The sequence below is a fragment of the Rousettus aegyptiacus genome, unplaced genomic scaffold, assembly GCF_014176215.1.
Source record: "Rousettus aegyptiacus isolate mRouAeg1 unplaced genomic scaffold, mRouAeg1.p scaffold_m13_p_7, whole genome shotgun sequence".
NCBI lineage: Eukaryota > Metazoa > Chordata > Mammalia > Chiroptera > Pteropodidae > Rousettus > Rousettus aegyptiacus.
Window position 1 is genome coordinate 70,143,343 of NW_023416310.1, and position 26,321 is coordinate 70,169,663.

Genomic DNA, 26,321 nt, shown 5'->3' on the forward strand with positions numbered 1-26,321 from the left:
ACCGGCACCCAGCTGGGGATCTGCCCGAACCGTCTTTATCGCGTACAAACCAACCCGCCCTTCACACCGGCCCTGCTCTTAGCGTCCCCTGCTCCCAGCGTCATGGGTTCGCGCCTGCCGTCGGGGGCACACCGTGGACCTGCCGACAGCGACAGACCCTTACGGCGCGGGCTGTGCCCTCCCTGTCTGCAACTCTGGGGACGGCAACTCTGAAGGAACTGTCGTTCATCTTCTTGAAGAACGGCGAGCCCGGCCGGCACTGGCGGGGCCCGGCAGGGGCGTTTCGGGGGCTGGTGAAGAGGCCGACGTGCCACGCTGCCCCCCCCGGGCTCAGGGCCGCTGTCTGGGGAGGGGCTGTCAGACGGGACGCAGCGGTGGCGCGCGGCGTGCCCTGGAGGCCACCGCCTTGTTCCCGTGAGATGGCGATGGTCACACCGTATCGATCGCGTCTCCGCGGGAGTGAAAAGGCGGCACCGAGAACAGGCCGGTTCGCCCCGCAGGACACGGGGCGGACGGGACGGCGACGCCAAAGCCGGCAGGACAGACGGGTTGGTGGGCTGAGCGGCAGCGGCAGCGGCAAAATAAGTTAAAAACAAACAACAAAGTAAAGAATAAAAATAAAGACTCCTGGGGACCCTGCAAGTGACAAGGCAGAGGCCGCCGTGGCCCTCGGGGCACCAGCATGCCATCGGGTGCGCGGGAACGTCCGCCTTAAACAAAAGCGAGGCACTTCTGACCTGCTGATCAAGACCTGAACCTCTGAACCACCGAGGTGCCTTAAAACACTCTAATCGCTCCACGAGTCCAGAGCACGGCGACCCACGTTTCCAGCTCACACAGACCTCATAAGCACCTCGTTTACTAACAAATCCTTCAGTTCAGCCTCCTCGGAATGAGCAGACTCTGAATTAATGACACACGGGTCCCCAAGGATCATCGTGCTTCCGAGAAAAAATGACAACCATCAGTCTCAATGAATATTTCAAATGTCTTCTGATCTCTCCGAACTGAAAAGAACTTCCTCAGAAATCACTGAATTTCAAAACACGTAACTAAAACACCTTCATGTTCTAAAAAGGCATCCCAAACAAAACGTACTCTGAGACGGTCCTCGGCCTCCTCGGCGTGTGACGCTGGCCGTCTGGCTGCTGTGACGTGTGACAGAGGTTCTCCCCCCACGCTAAGATCCTGCAAGATGGCGAAGGGAGCCCAGGCCAGCGGCCAGCGGGGACCAGTGCATGACCGGGGTCGTCATTCGAGGCTGACACAAGCCGTCGCCACAGTTCCTAAACCTCTGGGATCAGGCACGCTAAGCAGCCTGTGGTTTTAAACCAATCCGCCCGCACCCTTTTGCCCAAGGAGCAGTGCTGGCCCGCCAGCCTCGTGACCCCTGGATTTTAAAAGTTCAGGAAGACGAGCGGAAGGTGAACTGTCTGCAGCCCAGGCCGGGGCGCGACCTCCCCCGAGCAGACACGACGCCCCTCGCGGTGCCCCTCCCGCCCGCGTCTTAGCAGCGCTCAGCTGCTCCTCCACAGGACTGTCCCTGTGTCGGGCCCAAATGTCACTGAGGGGTCAGGTGGCAGAAAGTATAGACTTGGACCATGACACTTCACTAAACTCCAATTCTGATTTTTCAAACACAGCTGGTTGGCCCTGGAAATCCTGGCCCACGGCCTAGGACCGGACGCGGCCCCCGACACCTTCTGGCCGCTCTCTCCCGCCTCCCCCACCGCTGGCCGCACGGGGCGAGCACCCCAGCACCCGCCACGCACGCCTACAGGAGCCCGTGTTCACACCACGAGAGCCACATTCTGGGGGGCGCTGCCCTGCTGTCAACCCACTGCCGGGCCCGTGCAGAACTGCGGCCGCACTGCTGTCGCGGGTCTAGACCGCCGCAAAAGGCGAGGACCCCGGCCGAGCGGGTTGCCCTTCGTGCTGGAGGGCCTTGCCTTTCATTTGTGACAAACGTGGCATCTGGGAGGCGCAGTAAACAGGGTGCACCTGTGCTCGCTTGTGCACACATGCACGCACACGCACCCGACCAGCAAAGAACCACCATCCCACGGTGGTGAGCTCCACTACGGCCCAGAGATCACCAAAGCCACCGACTCGCCCCAAACTGGAGTGTCCCGACTCGCGCCAACACGCGGGCCTACCCGCAGAACCGACGGGTGGCCGTGAGCACAGCCACCGCCCCTCCAGGGCGGGGACCTGACTGCTTCCTGAAGCCAGCACACGAGGGACCTGCCTCGGGTCTCTGAAAGCCCCTGGGAGCCCCCGGCGCCGGAAGGGGGGCGCCGACAGGAGTCAGAGGCCTCCACCTACCGCCGGACTCCAGCGCGAAGTCCACCATGCCGGTCTTGTCCTGGGAGTAGAGCTTCAAGGCGTTGTTCACGATGACGTGCGCTTGCTGCAGAGACCGCGGAGGGGCGAGACGAGACCCGGGGTTAGTGACGGCCACACAGGCGCACGCTTTCGGCGGCCTGCGGTCGAGGACGGGCGCGGGGGGCGCCGCAGCAGCTGCAGACTGCAGCCCCAGCCCCGGGCAGGGCCGTCGGGTGCGGATGGGGGGCCAGGGCCTTTTCACCGGGTTTGGCGGCCTCAGCACTCTGAGCCAGAAAACCCTCTGGGGACACAAAGTGAGGGCAGAGCCAGGATCCGAGCGGGGACAGTGTTACTGGGAGAGTTCTGTGTAATTTCGGAAGGTATGTGGCCACCGGGCAGGCGGATCTTTGGGACGAAAAGCCAGGTGGACTATGAGGGACTCCCAAGAAGTAGCTAAACTGCGCAGAGCGCTGGCCCTTCTGCACGGCGCGCCCTGCTGAGCGCGGGGACGTCACAGCCACACGCGAATGCATCCTTAGGGCGAGACGCCAGCATCGGCGGCCCGGCCAGCAGCACGCCGTGTCCCCGCCCCGCGACCGTACACGCCTGTCTACATACCGCTTCTGTTATTCCAGAAATCCCTGCCTCGTTCACGGCGGACATGATCGTTTCAGATGTAGGGGTCTGTTTTGTCACGGAAACGTGGTGGGTCACCTCCTTCAGGATCCGCAGCTCCAAGTCTCGTAATGACACCTGCAAGTCGTCCTTGCTGACGAAGTGCGGAGACAGCTTCTGGAGCAGCCCTTCCAGCTCGCCGGCCCACTGCCCGTCCGACACCAGGAGCCCGAGCGTCTCCCGGACCCGGGCGTCCACCTAGAGCCAGCACAGGGAACAGACCGTGAGTCACCTGACAGCCCGCTCCCGCCGCCTTCAACGCCTCGCAAGTGCCACACAGCTTCTCGGGATCCGTGACGGACGTGCAACACAATCTTTGCCGTCACGTTAACCTGCCGAAAACGCTGGAACAGACTGAAAAGAGCAGGAAGGGAAAAGCGTGGCGTGAACGAGGAAGGAGACGCTCCGTCCACGGTGTCCCCCGCACGTGCCCCTCGGCACGCATTCCGCACGCGGCCCGTGGGTGGGGAGCCGAGACGAAGGTGCCCCGTCCACCGGCCAGAGGACGCCAGTGCGACCGTGAGTGTGCCAGAACTGTCCCGGCACGCTAGCTCCACACACGCGCATGAGAGGACGTGCTCGGGGAGCGGCACGGTGGCCCATGCACGTCGGCTGTGACACCCACGTGGCTGCCGTGCCCGCCGGCTGCACAACACCCCGCGCCCGGGTGTCCGTCCGCCCCGCTGCGCGCGTTGTCGGCGGGGTCCCCACAGGGCGGCTGCGAGCTGCAAAGGGCGTGCGCCGCTGTGACGGGCTCACGCCCTCAGCCTTCCCCCGCGTCGGCACTGCGCGCTCCTGCCGCCGCCCCGGCCCATCTGAGCGTTGCTGCCGTTTGCAAACACAGGGAGCGAGGCGGCGGTGCCTGTCCCTGCCCGCGCGCTCGCCCGGGCCGCACTGCCCTCCCGTCCACCCGGGAGCCCGCGGCCGGCTCATCATTTCGCGCGTGCGGCAGGTCCCGCCTGACGCCTGCTGCACGTCCACCGCTCTGAGTTTCCATTTTCCTGCAGCTGGAAACGTCTGCACTTCCTCTTCTGAAGCTGTGTGGCTCTGACACGAGGCAAAGCTTGCAGAGGGCAGTGGGAGTCCACGTTAGTGAACAAACACAAAAACACACACGCCACCCCCAAATCGGCGCCAGCGCGTGCCTCACGCATGGCGGCACGGAGGGCGCGCGAGGGTCGGCGTGCTGTGCTCCTGCAGTGGGGGAGGCGAGGAGCGGTGAATTTTTAACTATTTTAAGTGTTATTTTAAATCTTTAAAATCTTCAAATGTAGTTAACTGAAAGTTTTTAAAAGAAATAGAAATTAACTTAATGAACGTTAAGACATCAACTCAAGTGCTCTTTCCTCTGATAAAATGAAACAGAGAAACCAGGGAAACGTACCTTTTCGTGGATGGCGTCCACCTTCTCGCAGCTGGGGGTCAGGTGCTGCCCCTGTGACAGCTCTGACCTCAGGTGACTCAGCTCCAGCTCCAGCTGCTTCACCACCGACAGGAGGCGCTGCTCTTCCTCAAGCCCGCTAGGGAGGAAACGGCCGGTCAGCACACGCGCACGCACACGCACACGCACACGCACACGCACACGCACACGCAAGAGCTGAGCCGGCGGGCCCCAGAGGCATCTGCGCCGTGAGTCTGTCACCCAGACCACACTGCCGTGCACGCGCAGCGCCAGCTCCCGGCCGAATTCCCAGGGTTCCCGCGTGAACTCACGCCTGCACGACCTGCACTCACTGGAGGGGAAAGAGCCCCCCGGACGGGCCACTACGTAGGAACTGCCTCCTGAGAATCACGAAACAGACTCGGAGCGGACACGGTACTTATCAGCGGCCACTACGAAGCTCACTGTGAGCTCTTCATGCTAATGGAAGGTACGATGATCTAAAACCACGTGGCTCCAGGTCAGATTCAATAATCCTGGTTTTCTGGGGCAGCTGTGTGACAGGAAACGTCGCCACACAGCCCTAGGTCACGGGTGGGTAAGCTGCTGCGACACCACGGATCCCTGGGCCAGAACCGGATCCCTGGGCCAGAACCGCGCCCTGCGGGTGAGCGCCTCGGGGTAGGGACACTCGCGCCCGTCCTCACGGAGGACGCGCCACCAAGCTCACGGGAGCCGGAAACAAGGTGTGCGCGGGGCGGGCTCAGGGATGACTGAGTGAGACCCGTGGGCCATGGCCAGGCGGGACCAGGCAGGCCACCTTCTGAGTGTTGGGGCAGGTGGTCTCTGCGGCAGAGGACACAGGGAGGCACAAGGCATGGAGCCGCACCCCAGCCCCAGGGTGACAGCTTTGCAGAGGCCCAGCAAGGAGGGGTCTTGCCCACCAGATAAGGCGGGGCTCCTCTGTGCCCTAAGGGGGCCCCCTGAGCACTCCCGGTCAGCGCGAGGGTGCCACTGCCCCTGGGGTTCTGCGTGGAGGGAAGTAGATACAACAAGCCCCCGAGGGCCCCGGTGTCCTCAGGTGGCTCCGAAGGGTCTTCTCAGAAAGACACAGAGCTGGGAGCGCCCCGCACAGAGCCTGTCGCCCCAGAGACGGGGGCTTCACAGCCAACAGACGAACGGGAGCTTGCTTGGATTCTCCTACCTTGTCGTCCTGAGCTTGGTCTCTTCTAGCTCCTTCTGGATGACCTAGAAAGTACGAGGAACAACCTGTTTACACGAAGGCACACACTTGATTAACTCCATGTATGCACGTACACAGCTGCATGTTCTCGTCTGGAATTCTTTCCCCCTGATGCAAAGCCCACACCTGCCTGTGGCTGACAAGCACGGGATGTTTACTGTTCAAAGTAAACGTTTAAAAGACGTACGAAACATGCTGAGAGAGCTGCACGAGGCGCAAGGAACAGCTGGATGGATCTGCAAGATGAGCAGCTCCGGAACCAGCACCCAGGCCACAGGAACCTCAGCACCACCTCTGGCAGCGTCATTTCAATGACGGAAAACAGGAAAAGGAAACGGCCAGGGCATGCATGAAGAACTAGCTGGCTGACCTGCTCTGTGTACCCGGCTGAACGGCCACACCTGCTCCAGGTGCGTGTGGGCGGAGGCCACCCTCCCTCTCGCCGCCAGGGGACCAGCAAGCCCAAGGCCACGATACCAGCTCCTGGCGAGAAGCTTGCTTCCTGCTCAGCCCGCCCCAACCCTGCCCCAGCCCAGGGGGTGTCTCATCAGCCAACACACTGCTCTCACCTGATTCTGACACTGTCAGCAACACGGCCTCCATCCCGAGGTCACCAGGGGGTGGGGCCGTGTCTGACGCTGAGACCGGACGACAGAGACCCCGCCCGATGTGCCTGCTCTGGGGGAGCACCCCGTGGCCCCACGGCTTAGCGCAAAGCAGGCCCCTTGATCCCCCTACCCCCACCTCATGCCTCTACCAACACCTGAGAATGACAAACTTTCCCACCAGAAAAGCAACTTCCTGTCACAAGATGCGGGTCCTTCTCCCTCTAGGGACAGCATGGTGGAGGCTGTGTGATGGCCTCCTGCAGCCTGGGCTCAGACCTCCCCCAAAAAAGACACCTTGGAACCAGTGCGTGGGACAGAGTTACGAAACGCTGGAGCAATCAAAGGGGACCACGAGGAGAAAGGGAACAGTCCCAAGTCTCGTTTTCCAGTCTACGGACAGCAGCAAACACCCTGACCGAGGCGCGGCAGAGGCCGACAACCCGAAAACGCCAGCCGCAGTGGGGGTTTTCCCATGGCTTTGTCGGGGCTGCAAGGGAAAGGTCGGGGCGGGTACCTCAGACTTTTCCGTCAGTTTTCCGAGAACAGCTTCCAAGCTGGCGATGCGCGCTGCATGGTCCTGGTGGGAGGTCATGAGGTCAGCCTAGAAAAGGAAGAGGAGAGACCCGATGGCGGACAGAGTCAAGCAGCAGATGAACACCCGGCGGGCGAGGCCGGGCTGCCTCCACGCAGAATCTGGTGACAGTCCGGCAGAGCGCCCTGGAGGGAATGGCCCGCCGGGTGTCCCCACCTTCCTCTCTACCTTCAGAGAGCTGAAACCCTGAGCTTGGTCTTAAAGCACCAAGAGCTTCTCCGGCCTGTGAGAACAGCAGGTAAGCCCTGCGATACCAGCAAATTCATTACTATTCATTCAACAAATGTCATCGGGCACCCACTGCGCTTGAGTGATTTAAAATAAAAGAATCACGGACACACCGTACATGTGTCTTCTCATGACACACAGACGCTCACTAGGAATGAACCTATCCGAACCCTTCCACTGACCAGAGGACACCCTTCAGACAGACGGGCACAGGGGACTAATTATTCAGCAACTGATCCTGAAAATAAACGTCATTTTGGGGCAAAGCACGCTGACGAGTCTCTCCTTGCGACTTCTCGACAAGCCAGACCTTCATGCCCAGGCTCCTGTCCCACGTGGGACACCTTGGATCACAGATCTGAACTGGTCGCACTGATGACGACAGGACCCGCAAACTAGACCACTGCTGACGGCACCCGTAAACTTCCACCAAAATACGCTCGAGCCCTTCTCAAACTGAAACGCGGCCCAGGTCGGCCGCTCCGCCACCCCCCACCGCAGCGCCGCCTCAGTGGGCGCCACTTCTCACTGCAGAGCCGCCCCGACTGCGCCCCGCGAAAGCACACAGCCCCCAAGGGCTTGTTGGGATTACCTTGGGGCCCAAGAGTCCGTCAGCGCTCATCTCCTTCAGACGCTGGCTCACCGCCTGTCTCACCAGGGATGAGACCCCCTCGCGGCCATCGTCCATCTGGTCCACGCGCAGCTGTAGCTTCTGCAGCGAGGCTGCCAAGTCTCTGAGACGCTCGTCGTGGCTCTGACACTGTCCAGACAGAGAGGCCATCCACCTTTCCACTTCGCCCATCCGACGCCAGCCAACGGTCTCATCGCCACCCTGAAACAGGGAGGAGACATTCAAACTGGGACACAAATGAGACGTTAAACCCGGGGCCAAATGACCTGAAGTGCAGGGTAAGTTCAAACCACCAGACAGAACGCAACGGCACAGTGGCGCCGGGCACACGAACACGCTAATCAAGACGGGACGCGCGCTGCACCTCCCCTGACGTGGGGACCGCGGCGCTCCGTGCCCCTCTCTATACTTTCTGTATTTTCAGAAGTAACGGATACCATTATTTTTAAATCAAAATGAACTGACTAATGATTATGTGCGTTACCGGAACAATTCGAGAGCATTTAAAAAGCTACTGGCCGTTCTAGAACGTTTTTGAAACAGGGCGCCCAGCTGCGCAGCCTGCTCGCAGGCGGCACGAGCTGTCGCTGGGAGGAGCCGGGCCACGGCTGGCACGAGGGCTTGCTGGTACCTCGAGGGGTGGGCTTGGGTGGGGACTGGCAGGCGAGAAACTGCTCTCGGGGCCGTCCGCCCTCTGCGCTCTGTACACGTGTGTCCAGTTCACCACGGGCAGGAACGACAGGGGGCCGCCCTGGCCCCAGAGTGAGAGGCCTGCACCTGGAGGAGACAGGGCGGTGCGGCTGAGTCCGCGTGCACGCTCCCCGCCCTCCTGAAGAGCGCCGGCGCGCTCAACGCTGTCACCCGCCCACACGCCCGCGTGTGCTAACCACCTAGGTAATGAAGTCGAACTGGACTCACCCAGTAAAAGCAGTAGTGGAATGAGCAGGAGTAAAAACTTGCAAATATTTCGAAGGCACCTAGGAAGAAAAAGGAAAACGTTCACCTTGGAAGAAGCACACGGCAGGGGTCACCATTCCATTCCATCTTTCTAGATGACGTCAGCCCCATTTTAAAGGGGCGGTCCGCAGCGTGAGCGCTGCAGTCACAACCTCACCTACGAGGTGAGCACACACGCCTAGGAGAAACTGTCTACAGCATGGCATCTCCTGGGCCCACGCTGACAAACACATCAATCACTACCACCAGGCCAGGTGCCATGCTGTGGCCACCAGAGGGCACAAAAGCACTCGGTCATCGGCCCGTGCAGGGGACCTGCAGCCATGGGAACAGCACTGGAACGGGAGCCCAGGGCCTGACTCTGGTCCTGACACCCTTCCCAGCTGTGACCATCCACGCGTCCCTAACCGCTTTCCTTTAGGAATGGTGCCTCTCCATTCCCCTCGGAGCGGTTTGAAAAATTAAACAAGAAAATGAGAGCATTTTACAAAACATAAATGATCATGTAAACGCAAGACATTAATATACCAAATACAAAAACTAGGTGTATATATAAGCTAAATCACTATGAAACAGTAAATCAAATGACACCCTGCAATTGGCACAAAATCAGTTCTTTGAGACAGCAAGCTGATGTGGTATCAGTTTCCTTACCTTGTAAGAAGAAACACATTCAGCCAAGAAATCAAAGTAACAAACTGGTACCAGCCACTCCCCAGCCACCAGAATATTCCGGAGGCTGCCTTCCCTAAAAGAGAAAACACCAGACAGGCTCAGGAAACGTTCTTAGGAGAACCAGACTTTTAACGAACTGTTTTTATGAAGGCCAAGCTAGAAGCACAAGGAAATTTACTAACACATTTTGAAAGAAAATTAAGATGCAGTTAGGGATAAAGTATATTGAGATGATGCTAGTCAGCAAAGCGGGAATGTCCATCCACGCACTCAGACACAGAAACAAAAGCAAGCCACGTGGCAACACGCAACACTGATAAATACACCGGAAGATGCAGTGCGGTGCGGGGCACACTGAACCCACGCGCCTCGGCTGCAGCCTGGCCAAGCGCGCGGACTCACGCGGGACCCCGACCACTGGCGAAACAGAGTGCTCATGCAGCCCGAAGCGCGGAACGAAACGTGTTATGCCAAGGGTCAGACGCACGTAAACCTGAAATGAAGTTTTCATTTCGCTAGGTAAATCATTAATGCAGGCGCTTAACGGGCAGAAGCCTTGAAGAGAACGGCGTGGCAGACGCCAGAATAAGCACCTGGAGCCGTCACGGCCGACCAGAGAGCCGACAACACCATCTCCGACACACACCACCCCGCCGCTCGGGTCCTCTGCAGCATCTGCATCAAGAAGCGACCTGTGACACGTGAGATGTGTGCGAGGGGCACGTTCAGACACGGCCACCGGAAAACCGGCTCTCCGTAGCTACGACACAACAAGAAACGCCCACCAGCATGATTTGCCCCAAATTCTCTTATACCAGTAAGTCAAGAGTCTCTGCCCAAGGGGGGAAAAACAACTATGTTAAATCCCAGCAAGGTACTGAAGTGAACTTAAGAAAACACTGCTGTGTCTGAACAGTCGCCCGCTCCCGCCCTTCTGCCTGCAGACACTTAAAATGGTCAAGCGGACGTCCCGTGAAGCCCAGGGCCTGGTGGCTGGCAGCTGCCCCTGCAGGCTCGCGGTCAGTGCCAGCAAGATTCATGTGGGAAAGATGAGATAAAATTCCATAGACACCAGCACTTAACATGCTCCAGGTGAAAACATGATCATTTGAGAACCAAAAGGAAGATCATCCTGCAGTCATTGTATTTTCCAGCGAGAAAGCATCGGAACTGCAGGGGGCAGTGCCACTGTGCGCAGACTGAGGCACAGCAGACCTTCCCTCGAACAGCGCGCGTCACATGCAACAGAATTGGTCAGGCGATCGGCTTTGCTGCAATTCCAAGAGGGACTGCTGAACGCTGCAGGCGCGTGTTAGTTAACGCTCGTGTCCGCGGACAGCTGAAGCCATCGAGCGGTCCCGGCGCGGCTGATGTGCAAACAGATATGGTTTAGGACGAGTCTTCTAAAATCCTATTGTTTTATGTTTATTAATTAACAACTATTTTTGAAGCTCAGCTTTTTTTAAAAAAAGGCAGCCTAAAAAAAGGTGCCCCTTTACCAAGAAAGTTACAGGTATAAACTGGACACATCTAATCTGCCACATAAACCTCCATGTTGCAAAGGTCCAGGCAGCGGACGGCGTCGCTGGGGCCGCTGCTCCCCGCCGAGACGGCCAACAGCAGAGGCGCCCAGCCCGTCCTGAGCCTGCAGCTCGCCTCGAGTTCTTCCTCATACGCCCAGTTTACGTTAGACACACTCACAAAGCAGCTTTTCAGGGGAGACAGTCTCCAAAGGTAGCCTGAACCCTGTCATTTTCAAAGAGCGCTTGAACTCCAAATATGAAGAACAAGCATTTGTGAAGAACTCGATAAAAGCAAAACAAAAGTGCAAGAGACGACCTGCGTGAGAAAAGGCGTGCCCAGCGGTCCCTGCCACGCTCCGTGGCCCGGCAGACGGCCAGCGGCTGGCCGTGTGTGTCTCAAGGCGCTGCTTCCCCTGATAGTCTTCGCCTGCGGGTGGTGGTGACAAGCAGTTAATTGGACAGGTTAATATGTGAACCTTGTCGATCTGAACTGTGCACAACAATGGCAGTTTGAAAAAATCAGAAACCCAATTACGAAAAAAAAGGATACAGCAAAGCGAACACAGCCCGGTGGCGATCAGTGTCCACGGGCAGGGCCAGTGCGGCTCCCTCAGGGAGAGTCCCCGGGGTTAGTGGCCTGACGGTGGCGGCCTGTGCGAAACCGAGCGCAAGGCTGAGACCGCCAGAGGTAAAACGAAGCCATACTCACTCGACGCCTCGCCATCTGCACCGAGGCGGCCGTCCTCCCCAGGGAAGCCTTTCGCAGCCGTCCGCCCGCCGTCGCCGGGCCAAGCTGCAACACACACAAATGGCGCTCAGGGCCCCGGGCGCCGGGGGGCCCCGCGGCTGGCCGCCTCCTGTCTGGGGATGGCTTGGCTCGCACGCGAGGAGAGGACCGGGAGGGCTTCGGCTGGGAAGGGATTTCAAAGCCCCAGCGGCTAACCAGCACGCCCCGCCCACACGAGACCGAGACGTGCCTGCTTCGGATTTTTGAAACATCATTCTTAATGTCATTCAGATACATTGTTTTTGCTTTAAAAAGCTGGTAAGAATTGAAAGTTGAGTACATTAGCTTTTTATTTAAAAAGCAACTTAGAAATGTTTAAACATTGATCAGCTTTCAGAAAAGTGAACTGCACACAAGACACATTGAAACTTTCACAAGCTCCCTTCTGGAAAAGTCCAGCGAAAGTCCGCATTAAGGCCGTGAGAGGAGAAAAGTGAAAAAGCAGTGCTCTCTCCACCTTGAAAGCGTTATTTGGTGGAAAAAGGAGGAAAGAAAATTTAATAAATACCTTTTGATTCATGGCTTTTTGAGTTATAGCTTTCTGATTCACGATCTTTTGATTCGTAACTTTTCAATTTGTAATTTTCTGATTCAAGACTGAGCTTCATTAAAACCACTTGAAAAAGTTGAACTAAGAATGATGAAAAAGATGACGAAGTGTACTTGGCCAGCCACAGAATCCTATCCGTGTAGAAAGCCGCGCCGCCTAGTGGAAAACCGTGAACAGTTATTCCCTGCCACACGGCCAGCGGTCACTCCCGACACGCGGGGCCACCAACTTACTCGTTTCGGGCCAGGCAGACTAACTTTTTAAATGGACGCCAGAGACAATCTGGGGAGTGACGCAATGATAGACGGCACTCCGCCTGGAGTGACACACGTCACATCCTGATGGGGGCAGAGCTGCAGGGCGAACCTGAACGGGACGGCCGCCAACACCGACTCCCCCTCGCTGGCCATCTCCCGCAATATGCCCAGTTTGAGGGAATTTCACCAACACTGTGCACACAGGCGCTACATGTGCAGATGCTGAGCTCCCGCCCACCCGCCTTCCTGGACTACCTGCCTGGAGGAGAACTATCAGGTGAGGCCCTGGCCACGCCTCCGAGGACGTCCGCCACAGCATTTGCAACAGGGCACAACGGAAACAAACAACGTGGCCTCTGGAGGCACTGGCTCACTTTTGGAGCTGCTGGACCAGGAAGACCTGGCCGCCCTTCGCTGCCTTTCATCCATGCCTCTGCCTCAGAAAACACTCGTGACCCCCGATGCGTTTTCTGGCCACCTAAAATGTGTGGGATGACCCTCCGCGAGCCACGGTTGCTAGACATTCTTCTTCTTGAGAAAAAGTTCCCTTGCAGAGTGGCAGACAAAGCAGGCTGGCTTCTCCAGGGGCAGGCCCGCGGGCCCAGGATGCTGAGCCCCGCTCTGCTCAGCGAGGCCGGGGTGCGTCCGGACGCCCGGGGCCAGGCCAGTGGGGCAGCGACGTGCATCTGAGGTGGACGGATTTGACAGAAAGGGAATGAGCACCTTCTTCTCAAACCACATGGGCGAAGCAGGCTGTGTGTCTGGCGCCCTGCTCCGAGGACAGAGGATGGGCCCACTGTGCACTTAAGAGGCTGGTAAAAACTGAGCCATCGTTAGGAGGTAATAAGTAGTCAGTCTCGCTAATGACAAAAAAGGAAAAAAAATCCAACTTTTCATATGTTAAATTGACGAAATTTTAAAAGCGCAATACCATAGAGAGAGTGGCTGGGTCAGTGCTCCGGGAGCCGCCTGGAGGGCTGTTTAGACTGGAACTATGTGCCCTTCACCCTCGGCAGGGACAACTATTACCTAGAAGCTGCTGGCGGACAGTTTACACTTTGCAGGGACCATGACATCTCCGGGAGGCGGCCTGGGTGACCCCCGGGTGACCCCCTGGAGCTGCTCACCAACACCAGCCTGCAGACTTTGGCCACTCAGCCATCCCCCAGGGGGCGGCGGACACAGGGAGTCCCCAGATCTCCAACTGAGGCTGCTCCAGTAAGCTAAACTCTGGACACCCGGCAGGTTTGCCAAGGGACAACCCCCTTCCTAGGCTAATCCGCACCTTTCACCGGGGGACACGAGTGTTGCCGCGGGCAGGACAGAGACGGCAGAGCGTCTGTGGATGCCGCCTCCCTGGCTGCTTCTGGGCGGACGCTACAGCAAGCCATCAGCCTGAGGCGGGGCAGGCACCGAGGACCGCCACGCGGCAGTCTGCTGCGGCCCAGCGGCCGCCTCCAGCCTCACAGGCTTCGGAGGAGAGCCTAAGCCCCAGGAGAGGGTGCGCCCTTTCCCTGCCCACGCGCGTCAGCACCCACTTGCTGAGGTCTGTCTGAAGTCCCAAGGAAAAGACTTTGAAGCCTTTTAAATGCGAACCAGCTCGACCTCAAAGGGTTCAGGACTTGGAAACGGCCCGGTCCAAGCGGGGCCCGTGCCCTTTGACCTGCCTGCGCACCTCTGGTGTGTCGACCAGAGAGGCTGGCACGTGCACACAGCAGACAGACAAGGAGACACACCCGAGGCGCTGTTCACGAAGCACACATGCAGAACCGCCTACGCGGCGCCCACACGGCGATTACGAAGTTCTCTGCGACTGTAAACGCGACAGCACAAGGCATCGAGAAGGCCAAAGCGCACCTCCATGACCACACGACGTGAAGACAGTGGCAAAGGCATGCAGCGCCCCGCTGGCACTGAAGACAGGGCGCAGACAAAGCGGCAACTGTCCTGCGTGCCCCCAAACAGGTCCCTGCCCAACGGCTGAGGGCTGGCCTATGTCACAGGACTCACCACAGTGACAAAGCGGAAGAGCCCACCCTGAACCCACCACCAAAGGACATACGAACAAAGTAGAGGAAACGCGGGGAGTCCGTTTACGCCTGAGAAAAGCTACGTGTGTTCCAAGAGACGTGGTCACGCGGACGCTCGGGCCGTGAGCACCCAGGTCCGAGGGGGCTGGGAGGCCGGCCCCGTGGGAGTGCTCTCTGGCTAGTATGTGTGGGGACGCCAGCTTTCTTTCTGGCACATCTCTGGTTTCCGTGGTTCTTTCGTAAACGCTTAACGATTAGGAAGAGACTGTTTAAGAGCGGTGAATCGGTTTGATCCGCAGATCACTGCTGTGCCCTGAGAGGATGCGGGAGATGATGACAGACGACGAGAGCAAATGAAGACGTGACCTGAGCTCCCCTCCACGACGGCCCGGGCCGTTTAAGCCAGGGAAGGGGGGGGGGGGTCTCCAGCGGAGTCTGCCAAAGGCCCGGCAGCACCGTCCTGTCTGAAGACACCGCGCTGCAGAGCTGGGGACCCGCGGGCCCAGTGGTCCTGCACCGCGCTGTGCCAGTTATGAAAGGACGTGCCCCTTCAATGACACGCGTGAGGAGGCCGCAGGAAGGCAGAAAACGTCCCCCACACCTGTGACATCACTGGTTACAGCTCCGGACTGGGCTTTTACTCCGAGAACGACGTCATGTGCAGCGCAGTGACAGCACGCCTCCAGGCGCAGCCGCGACACCCCCGCCCGCGGGCGCCTCTACGCGGCCACGCGGAGCCAGGCGGGGGCCCCAAAGTGGTGCCCAGCTAGCTCCGAGAGGAACACATGCTGCAGGCCACGCCAGGCCCAGCCCAGGGTCCATCCCCGACGGCGAGTGTCGTGAGCCTGTACGCCGGGGACGGCCACAGCGCGGGAGCGGGCGAGCCCTGGGCCGCGGGCGAAGCGCCGCGAAGGGACGCTCCGTGCGGGCTCTGCCCGCCCCGCCTCCTGTGCCGCTGCGCCAGTGCGCACGGCGCCACTGATGCGCCAGCAGACGGACCGGGAGCGGCAGCGGCAGCAAAGCGGGACGCTGACCCGCGAAGCCCCGGGGCCCTGGCCCCGCCCGCACTGCGCGACAGCCGTCTCAGGACAACGGCGTGCCCTCACGGCACTGCCGGGCACCGCCGGGCGCACGGCGAGTGGACACGCGCGGCCTGGCCCCCTTGCTGCTCCCCTGCCCGTCTCGTCCCTCCGCCCGAGTGTGTCCTCCAGCCTGGTCACGCGGCCTGGCACTCACATTAAACAGACAAGGAGCCAAGGACTGAACCCAGGCGACGGGCGTTTTCAGTCACGGGTCGCCTGGCCTCTCCGGGCGTGTGGGAGCAGGGACGGGAGTGGGAAGTCGTGGACGGCGTGGGGTCCCGGGGCCAGCGGGACCTGGGAGGGTCCTGCAGCCATGCTCCCACTGGGCCCCGGGCAGCAGCGCCCAGGAGGCGGCGTGTGGGCCCGTCTGGAAGGCCGCCGCAGCCCCAGCGGCTCCGATGGCCGCACGCACACCTCCAGAGCCACCTCCGAGGACCTCTGTGTCCAAGCAAGCGCACCAGGACCGACGTCCATCTCAGCGGGCTAGCAGGGCCATCCTGGGACATGACTGCTGCCATCCCAAACAGAGCCGAGGCTCCACGTGCCCCGCCCAGCACCTGCACAGTCCCACAGAGCCACCCCTAAACCTGGCATTCCCTCGGGCACCTACTCCTACGGCAACGACAGGGCCCGGAGAGAAGACACTGCTCTCTCCCCGGCAGGCCCGCCCTCTGCCGCAGAGGCGGAAGCGCCGCCATGAAGCTACCCCTTCACAAACGTCTGTGTCTGTGTGTCTGAAAGTGACCGCACACTTCCACTGGTTGCCTATAAGTAGAAATTTTCTTTTCTTACCCGAAGTCTAAATTTATAGAATTTCAGACACTCCTCGGGACAAAAATACCAACCCCCTGAAACGGGAGTCGAAAGAGGACAGGAAGGAACAGAGGCAACTCGGTGCGTTTCTTAAACCTTCACGCGATAATTCCGAGCCCCAGTCCGTGGCAAACAGTGTGGACGCTGAGGCTACGAGGCCAGGCCACGGAAGGGAAAGGGGCTCCCGGGCAGGCGGCCCTGTCGACCTTCGGAAGCACGAGACTTACGTCTTTGGTTCCTGTCCCTTGAGTAGATGCGGGACACTGTGCCCTGGGAGGCGGCGCCCGCCGTGAGCGCGCTCCTGCGCTCGGCCAGCAGGCTGCAGTCGCTGCAGGTGTAGCCATTGCTCCTGGCCGCTTCCGCCGCCACGTCGCCGTTCCCCTGAGTGACAGCTTTACTTCCACCTGAAGTTTTCAAACAGCAGACGGAGCAGGTTTAGCACAATCTGCAGGTCCCTAACTAAAACATCTCTCTTGAAAAGCACAGGGAAGAAAAAGCACTAAAGTAATTACCTTTCAAATCTCCATCATCGTCAAGACCTAAAACACACACACATTTTTGCTGTTGAACTCAAATTACCAAAACACAAAAAACTCATACAAAAAAAGTAAAGGTTACAATGGTTAATAAATCAGCATTACGGGACTGGTCAAGAATTATTTCCTAAAATGCCTAAAATTAATAGAAATTTCCCTAGATACATGCAAATGTTATCTTGATGGGAGGTAGAAGGCCTCTCCAAGGAAACTGTGTGCGTGTAGAACACGGTACCAGTCTGTCCTGAAGGGCAGGTGGGGCAGACAGCAGTGGCCCACACCTCAGGCACGATGTCACGCGCACACACCCTTCCTGGGGACCGCGCCGGCTGGCTGAGCAGAAACAGAGCCGACGCTAATCCCAGTGCCCCCAAAGCGAGACGTGCGACTACAGGACAAACCTGGGTCTTCTAGTCTCCTTGAAGTGGCCAGCTGCACACCGAGTGGGCACAGGCAGCACTGTGTCCCCCTCAGACTGGCTCCGCTGCAGGTCTGGGACCCTTGCCGGCCACCCTCGGTCAGGCAGCTCGCAAGCCACACTCCCCCCCCCGGCACCTTGTCTGCGGGAGCGCTTGCCAATGACTGCGAACTACTGTGCCTGCCCGGTGGCTTACAGCGGTCTGCATCTTAAAGTCACGCAGGAGACCGTCACAGAGACTTTGCTTAAACAGCCTATGAAAGTCACTCATTTAGAACAACAGTTACCGGCTGACCGCCTGGATGCTTCATCTTCCGCTTCACAGCAAACGATGATGCATCGGCCCAGCCACTCGAGGTGACCGCTGGAAGCCGCTCCCTGCGTTTCCCACAGGTGGGTCTAGAGCAGCTGTGACTTTCCTGGGCCCCTCCCGCCAGGAAGGGCAAAGGGACAACCTGGCCTGACTCCCTCCTTCCAGAGCATCCCGAGGGACAAGCAAGCGGCAGAGGGCTCACCCCAGAAGTGGTCCACTCTGGTCTGCTCACGGATCAGGGACGCGTCCAGTACGGGAGGCCGCAGCCCGGCAGTGCCTGGCGGGCCCGCTGCGACCTTCCTGGACGCGTGGTTCATGCCCGAGGCCGGCTTGCCTGCGCCTCTGCGCTGCTTTGCTGCTCTGAAAAGGAAGGAACAAGGGAGGAGTTCACAGACTTTTTCTAGTAAATACAGAATGATGACGTTTTACCAAGACGAAATCTTTAAGAATGAACACAGTGTTTTAAGGCAACATTTTTTTATGCCTTTTCTGCTATAATGAAACAACTGTTATTAAGCTAAAAAAAAAATGCATTCTTAAGCTAGGGTCTAAGGATTCCTTCTAAAATTGTATAAACAAAACAGTTTTCAGATTATTTTTGGCCCTATGACTCAAAAGTAGCTAAAACTTAAAATAACAAGTATAAAAGTGGCTGGAAAAAAAATTATTTTATATTTATTTTATTTTAAAATTGGCCTAATTTATAAATTTAACCACTCTCCTTTGTATAACAAGGAGGTGCACACACGTACACACCCACGCTATTTCTCAGTCACTAGCAAAGATGAAACTACACTAAGCACAGCAAGAAAAGGCTGTAATCAAAACTGACTTCCGCATCCGCACGGCCCACAGATGATACACGGGGAAGGCCCTGCAAACGAACGCCCTACGGACGGTCCGGAGCGTCGGGCGGTAGGCACAGAGGGCCGACAGGAGGCCCTCCCGCTTCCAGGGGCCCGGCCGCAGGTGGGAGGCAGGCGGCAGTAAGCGTGCCAGTCACGGCATCGCCTGGGGGCCGAAACCAGCCGTCGAGCAGCCGGGCTGAGCGCACGCCGTGCCGCACGGGAACCACGGGCGTTCTCCGCTGCACCTCCGTGAACCACCGCCCTGCCACCTCTCAGGCGGAGGCCCGGGAGCCTCGTTCTCGGGAAGCTCCGAGGTGGCCGGGGCGCAGCGCGCGCAATGCACGCGGCCACCGGACGGGAGCGTGGGCGGCACCACGCCAGCCCGCCCCGGGACGCGCGTCCTCACTCCGGCGTGGCGCCCCAAGGCGGAGTCACCGCCTCGTTCTTCACCTCTGACGGCACAGAGCTCGTGCGTGCAGTGACTCCGGGCAGCCAGCGACACGCCAATCACGAGGACGGGTGAGTGCGTGAGCCCCGCCTGTGTGTCTGCAGCCCACGCGGACTCCGGCCGTCTGCAGCGAGCCCCCCCCACCCCCACATGGCATCTGGCGGCACGGCCAGGGTTCGGCTCAGCTGCGGGGGTGGACCGTGAGTGCCGGCACTGACGGCGTCGTGCCCGCGTCCCCTCCAGGCCCATCGGCGGCGTGGCTGCGGCCCATGTGGGGTCGTGTGCACGCACACACGTCCCGAGTCAGGACTGTGCTCTCCTGGGCCGCGAGCTCGCACGCTGGTTCTAATAGGCGTGAGGACATGCGCTGTGCTCACCTGGCCGCTCTGTCCTTCAGGGAGGCCATGCTGCTGTCGCAGGAGCGAATGTCCCCGGCCTGGCCGCCATCGGTGGTGTACGCTGTGGTGACCAGACGCAAACTACGGCGGGACATTCTTGGAGAATCAAACACAGGATCCAGCTTGTGCTCAGTCTCAAAGTCCAGAGCATCGGAAGAATAGCTTGAACTAGAAAGAAAAAAGCTTGTCGGACGTGAACAATACTCGGAGCACCACATCTGACACAAAATGAACAGGTGGTGAACAGAACGTGTAACCTAGTGTGAACTTAAAAAAAACAGACGCTACTGTGTGACAACTTTTCCACAAAGCCACTCGAGCAGTCCCGCAGGCCAGTCGTCAGCGGGTGCTGCCCGCAGGTGCTCCGGCCACGTCCGCCCTGCGCCCGGTACCGGGTCTGGAGCCGACCCCAGGAACTGCCTCACGCCGGGCCCCCGCCTACAAGCAGCTCTGCCAGCTCCGCGAAAAACCGGAGCATGTTCACAGTGGACGCTGCCTGGGGCACAGTTAACGCGACAGCTGGTCTGACGCACCAGGCAGTCAGGGTGAATCGACGCACAGGAACAGGAGAAAGCAAGTGACTGCGCCGTCACCGCCCCCTGCATGGGACTCTCCACAGAGCTAGACCGATTTGTGACAAAGAAGCCACTCCAGTACCCTTCCACGTAACTGTCTTCAACTGTGCCATCAACAAGTTTTCCAACTCAAGAACTGCTCATGAAGCACCTACTGTGTGCCTCCACAGGGCTGGGGGTCACAGCGACAGCCCTGCCAGTGCAGGCAGCCCGAGCGCACCTGACAGCCCCCTTCACCAGGACGCATGCGACATGGCCACCCTCTAGCGAGGGGCCCACATCCGCGGGGAGATGAGCTCACGACCCAGCGGGGCGGAGGGAGGTGAGCACGGGGCTGCCGGAAGGGGCGGGCGAGGACGCGGCCGAGGAAGCAAAGCAGGCGGGGAGACAGGCCCGAGGCCCCCGCGGCCCCCGCGGCGCTGAGGGCAGGGTGCGCAGAGGCCGGGCGGGGGCTCCATGCGAACACTGGGCCAGCTCCGAAGGGCCTGGGAGCCCGGGAGCGGGGGAGATGGGACTGTCACCACTGTTCACGCTGACCCACAGCGAGGTGGGATGCTGGGGGACACAGACCTGGGGGACCGCTCCTGGTGTGCCGGGCGGGAAAGAGCCGGGCAGGGTCGGGGGAGCCGGCCTTCTGCAGCGTCAGGGCAGCAGGTGGCTGGGGACTGTCAGCCGGCCGCGAACCAGACCGGGACTTGTCCACACTGTGTGATGCCGCGAGGCTGTTAGGGGCACAAACGACCTGTACCCACTTTTGCAGAAAGACCTCACAGATACACTGCTACGTGGAAAACAACCCTAGCATCCTCCTATTTATGTTAAACTACCGAACAGAACCACAAATCTCATGCACCTGCAGAGAGGCAAAAGCACAGGGAAGACCTGGAAAGCTCCCTTCAGACCAGGGACAGTGCTACCTCTGGAGCTTCCGCTTTGAGCGGCGCCTGCTGCTCTCCACAGCGGAGCCTTGGTGTTCACAGCGGGGCGCGGGGGGCCCAGCGGCTCCGGGCTCTGAGCTCAGGCCTGCTTCTCCCGGGGCGGGGCGCATCTCAGCTGCTTACCTAATGTGTTAGGTGACGCCAAAGGTCTCCCCCGGGTGCTGCAGTCCAGGCACATCGCCAGCTGCCCCCGTGCCCTGGGCTAGGCCCTGACCGCCAGGCATAACGGGTTCCTACAGGCGGCGCGCCCCAGTGTCCGCGGGAGACGTGGGCGCGTGCACCGCCCAGCAGCACGAGCGCGTCCAGCGTGGCGTTCAGGCACTTTATTAATTTCCTACGAAGCGCGGGGGAGGCGTCACAGAACCGCACACCAAGGTGCCCAATCCAGACGCAGAATTAAGTGACGTGACTAGGACATTAAAAAAATGTATAGACAAAGACCCCGGAGATGTAGTCGCTTCATCCCCAAGATCGCGAGGTGTCAGTCTTGTTCTCAGCGCGCATGAGTTACGCGCTGTTACGGGCGGCATCGGCCGCGGCTGCAGGCTGGAAGCGCGCACAGACACGAGGCGCGACCCGCCGGGGGGGCGGCCAGCCCGGAGTGCGGACCCCCGCCGACGCCGCGCCCCGGGCACGAGCCGCTCAGTCACTGCGCAGGGGCGTGTGGCGAGGGCGAGTCACAAGCAGTGACAATGCAGATCCGACCGTGGTCCGACGTCCAGGTGTCGCTGCCTGAACACCGACCCCAACAGCTGCTCTGACGTCCTCAACGCGAAACGCACACTCTGATGCCTCGCCACCCGGCACTCAGGCCGGTCACACGGCGTCAGTCCCGGTGAGCGCCACGGCCCCCCCTGGCTGCCGTCCCCCCGGCCCACGACTCCTGCCCCAGCGGCCCGGCGTCGGCCCACCTGGATGGCCCAAGGGGTTAGAGTGTGCGAGTCCAGACCGCTGCAAGCCCCAGAGAACCACGCCAGGTCGGCGCACCCCCGTTCCCCGCCCAACCGGTCGCCCCTGCCTGGCGACGTGTGGTGGTCACCTGTCCCTGGTGCTCCCGGCCATCGCTCCCTCTTCTCCTCACTTCCAGCTTCCCCTCCCCCTCCCGCCCCCCTCCCTAGTCTGCTCCCCAGACAGACACTTGCCATCGGCGAACTGGGGCAGGCTCTGGGGGCCCTGGACGAGGACCTACCATCTGCTGCCGTGCTGCCGTGGGCAGGGACCCCGAGGCCTGCCCCGGGGGCACCCCAGCCCTCCCGCTCTCTGGTGTCACCGCTGGGAACGGCTCCTGACTCCTTCCCACTGACACCTGCCACCGGCAGCCAGACGCACCGTCCCCACGGCGAGGCCAACCACCAGCACAGCCACGTCCCTCCCTCCCGCATCAGCCGCACCTGTTGAAAAGGCGTCTACGCTCCCTCCTCAACCCGCTTCACTCTGACTGCTGCCCAGGAGTCGCTGCGCTCGGGCCGCTTCTGCCCAGTGCCCCGTGGGGCCGAGCTCACTGGCCGGGAGGCCCTAACCCTGCGTGGCCTTCTGGCGGCTGCGACTGGCTGATCGCTTCCTCCTTCTCCAAACGCTCTCCTCTCTCTCACTTTCTTTCAGGCTGAAGATCGACTTCCCATGGGAGGCTGGAGAAGCCAGACACCCAGCACCACAGCCTCGCCTGCCTCTAGCGTGGGAGTGCCTGCCGCCCCAGGGGGGCCTCTGAAGGACGCTGGGAAGTTCCTCCCTGACCGAGGCCACGGCCAGCAGTGGCCACTAGGCCCCAATGGGAGAGCTGATGGGATGTCACAAGGAGTTGGTCAAACTAACAACTGACCAAACGCAACACCTAGAGAGACAACAGACGCCACGTGCCAGAGGACAGAGTGCGACAGGACGTGCCACAGGCGCACACGCCTGCAGCGGGCGACTCTCCCCAGCTAACTGCCAGCTCACAGGAAACGCAGACTAAGACTTAAGAGACAAATCACTCGGACAGAATGTGAGAATCCGGTTTAGGCTGATTTCACGGTTTTTAAGAAACCGAAGATCTGGAGATCGGAGCCCTGACTCAGCCGGTGTCCGCCGTGTGGACGAGTTCTCAGGTGTGATTTTAAATCGCTAGGGGCTTCCTGTTCGATGCTGGGATTTGGGAAGGTTGTTTTGAAGAGTCACGTTTTAGAAACGTGCTTCGAAACGACCCACTGGGGAGGGGGCGGGAGGGGAGGCGCAGGGCTGGCAGCTGTCGAAGCCAGGTGCGAGGCGCAGGGGCCCGGCGCCGCCCTCCGAACTTCCACGCCGTCCGGCATTTTCCAAAGCAGAACAGTTTGGTGGCGCACATGGAAGCCGCAGGACGAGGAAGGCGCCCCGCGTGTTTGCTAGACCGCTCAGGAGGAGGACAGGACCGGTGCTGCACACGGAGCGGGGACCAGGGCCACGGGCCCCGCAGACCGGGGTGTCGCTGGGAGTGGGCAGGGAGCGGGGAAGGGCCTGGAAGGAGGCCGGCGAGGAGGGCGACTCCCGCCCACGGAGCACCGCCCGCTGCGCTGCTCCGGGCCACCGCGACCTCGCCCACCGGCACGGACCCGAAGGGAGACTGCGCCGCGCTCAGACCAACGGTGCCGCTGTGCCAGCAGAGACGTGGACACACGCAGTTCCAAAAACTACATTCAAAATACGCTATAAAAGATAAATTACCGAGAGTAATTATTTTTCTGCCCCCCACGACAGTGTAAGGAACGGTTCTACCTGAGCTGGCCTGCTCGCCGAGTGCCGGACGACTACGGGACTTTGAACACAGACACTGCGTTACCACGGAAACGTGCGCCGCGGTCTAGGGCTGTGAACAACAACTCGATCATTAAATGTGAGATGTGACTAACGCTGTTAAAAGGTTTTTCCCTTCAGTACCTCGGATTTGCTTCAGGTTTGTTACGCTTCCCGCTTTAGCAGGTGGGCCGCTGGGGAGCGTGCGCACGCGCCGCTCTGTAACACCGCGGCTTCGTCCCGACCCCCTCCTGCTGCGGTACTGCGGCGCCACCCCCTCCTGCTGCGGTACTGCGGCGCCACCCCGGGACACGGCGAGGGAGCGGGGCCCCCGGGGCCTCGCGCTGCAGATGCGCCGGCCGTACCTGTCACCCTGCTCGGCGTCACGCCTCCTCCCCGAGGCGCGTGGTCTCCCAGGGTGTTTCTGCTAATGTCACAGCAGCCGTTACTATAAATCAGAAACGCGGCCGCAACCGCAGCCGCCGGGTGGAGCCTGAGCAGCGGCTTCCTGCGCTGAGTCACCACTGAGTCACCAGGAGCGGAGTTTCCACAACCACCTCACTCACACCTTCCACGCCAGCTCGGCCACGGCACTCGATCGAGTTCACGGGCGTTTTCTCTTTCGAAACATAACATTCGACTGCGGGCCCCATGCAGCGCCCGTCAAGCCCGTGGCGTGAGGAGTGGCGGGGCAGCGCCACGACCGCACACGCGCACACGCGCACACGCGCACACGCTCACCTGAGTGCGTAAGTGTAGCCAGTGTTCTCGGGCACACACTGAGGCGGCGTGTACATGTGGAGCCGAGAAAAGTCCATGTTCGCGACGTCACATCATACTGCAGGGGGGAAGCAATGCGGGCGAGAGGTTAGACGTGCAGACGGCGCCCCGCGGGGCCGGCCTGCTCCACGCCCACCGCCGCCCGCGGGGCCGGCCTGCTCCACGCCCACCGCCGCCCGCGTGGGGCCGGCCTGCTCCACGCCCACCGCCGCCCGCGTGGGGCCGGCCTGCTCCACGCCCACCGCCGCCCGCGGGGCCGGCCTGCTCCACACCCACCGCCGCCCGCGGGGCCGCCTGCTCCACACCCACCGGCCGCCCGCGCGGGTCGCGGCCCGGGCAGCAGCTTCTTGTTCTTCACTTTGTAAACAAGGGGGAGAAGCGTGCTCACAGTTACAAGTCCGGGGACACCCCTGTCACATCTAGTTCCCTAAAATGGTACGTCCATAAAAGCAGCAAGGGGAAATCCCAGGTCCACTGGCTCCCTGTGTAATTTGGGGAATTTCAAAACCGTGAGGGTAACCCAGAACGCTTTCAAATAAGTTTTTAAATTCCCAGAGACATCAAATGTTCTCATTCTTCTGAAACAAGTTTTCATCGTTACTAATTAAAATAGAACCGATTCTCGCTCCACGGCTGAGAAGCACCGACGCCCCTTCCCAGACGGCCGAGGCTCTCGCGCCGCTGAACGTGAAAACTGCGAGGTGAGCAGCAAAAGGGCTTACGGCGCTGTTCATACTTTTGCTTTTCCCCGAAAGAAAACACAGATTATTTTTAAATTAAAAAGTGTTAAGCAGACTGTTTTTCAGGTTGTCATCTAGATTTTTTTGAAATGACTCAAATTTTCCACTGGGTAAAAATATCCTCTCTCTCACACACACACTTGCACTCTAAATGAAAAAACAAACAAACAAAAAAACAAGCGTGCTCATAGTAGTAATGTGAATCAATCTGTTATTAAATAATCTAAGGAAGACAAAACTAAAAATAAAGACCATCCTGGACAAAAAATATTTATATATAAACCATTGATTTCCACAGAAAGAGAACAATCCTAAAATTTGTAGGAAACCATAAAAGAGAAAGAACAAAGTGGGAGGCATTGCACCCCTGATTTCAAACCATATAAAAACGTTAATGTAATTAAAATACATGGGATTGGTGTAAAAACCATAGACACACAGATTAAGAGAGAGCCCGGAAAAAACCACCCACGTATGGGCAACTAACTTACAACAAAGAAGGCAAGAATATACGGTGGGAAAAGGACAGTTTCTTCAATAAAGGTTTTGAAAAACTGGAAAGCCACATGCGAAAGAATGAACGTGGAACACCATCTCACACCACACACAAACGTGGACTCTAAATGGGTGGAAAACTTGAGCCTGAGACCTGGAGCAATCAGACTCCTAGGAGAGAACCTGGCGGGGAGCTGCCGGACATCGGTCTCGACGATGGTTTTTTGGATTGACCCCGAAAGCAGAAATAAAGCGGGACCACATCACACCAAAAGGCTTCTGCACAGCAAAGGAAACCGTCCACAAGCGAAAAGATGACAGGCCGAACGGGAGAAAGTACTTGTATCTGATAAGGCGTTAATGTCCAAAACGGATCGAGAATTCATGCAACTCAACAAGGAAAAAAAACCTAATTAAAACATGGGCAGAGAATCTGAACAGACATTTTCCCAAACACATCCGAATGGCCGACAGACCCTGGAAGGGGGCTCGACACCACCGCCCGTCAGGGAGACGCCGCCGGAAGCCACAGTGCGACGCCTCCCCACACCCGCCAGAGCGGCTGTTGTCAGGGCCATCGGCTGTTGTCAGGGCCATCGTCAGGAGGACGAGAACCCGCGGGCAGGGCGGGGCGGGGGTGGAGCGCAGGGCGCCTCCCCCGCTGTCTCTGTCGGAGGCCATGGGGGGCAGCAGGAGACCACAGCTCCCAAGAGACCCAGCACCCCTA

General features: G+C 59.5%; 1 protein-coding gene across 5 annotated transcripts in view; it reads right to left on the minus strand.

The window, feature by feature from the left end:
- SUN1 (Sad1 and UNC84 domain containing 1) overlaps positions 1–26,321 on the minus strand; it is a 42,948-nt gene that overhangs the window by 6,910 nt on the left and 9,717 nt on the right. Inside the window, exons 2-19 of one of the 5 annotated variants that reach the window (XM_016119100.2) lie at positions 24,321–24,417; positions 19,298–19,486; positions 17,827–17,984; positions 16,870–16,896; positions 16,585–16,761; positions 12,134–12,331; positions 11,548–11,631; positions 11,155–11,265; positions 9,909–10,007; positions 9,295–9,388; positions 8,602–8,660; positions 8,315–8,460; positions 7,645–7,884; positions 6,747–6,833; positions 5,586–5,629; positions 4,385–4,520; positions 2,944–3,198; positions 2,326–2,410 (exon numbers count right to left, since the gene is read on the minus strand). In XM_016119100.2, coding sequence (XP_015974586.2) covers positions 2,326–2,410; positions 2,944–3,198; positions 4,385–4,520; positions 5,586–5,629; positions 6,747–6,833; positions 7,645–7,884; positions 8,315–8,460; positions 8,602–8,660; positions 9,295–9,388; positions 9,909–10,007; positions 11,155–11,265; positions 11,548–11,631; positions 12,134–12,331; positions 16,585–16,761; positions 16,870–16,896; positions 17,827–17,984; positions 19,298–19,486; positions 24,321–24,397 — 2,266 coding nt within the window. In that variant the 5' untranslated portion in view covers positions 24,398–24,417. The remainder of the gene's footprint in view (positions 1–2,325; positions 2,411–2,943; positions 3,199–4,384; positions 4,521–5,585; positions 5,630–6,746; positions 6,834–7,644; positions 7,885–8,314; positions 8,461–8,601; positions 8,661–9,294; positions 9,389–9,908; positions 10,008–11,154; positions 11,266–11,547; positions 11,632–12,133; positions 12,332–16,584; positions 16,762–16,869; positions 16,897–17,826; positions 17,985–19,297; positions 19,487–24,320; positions 24,418–26,321) is intronic. The other 4 variants (XM_016119101.2, XM_016119102.2, XM_016119103.2 and 1 more) reach the window with 4 other exon arrangements.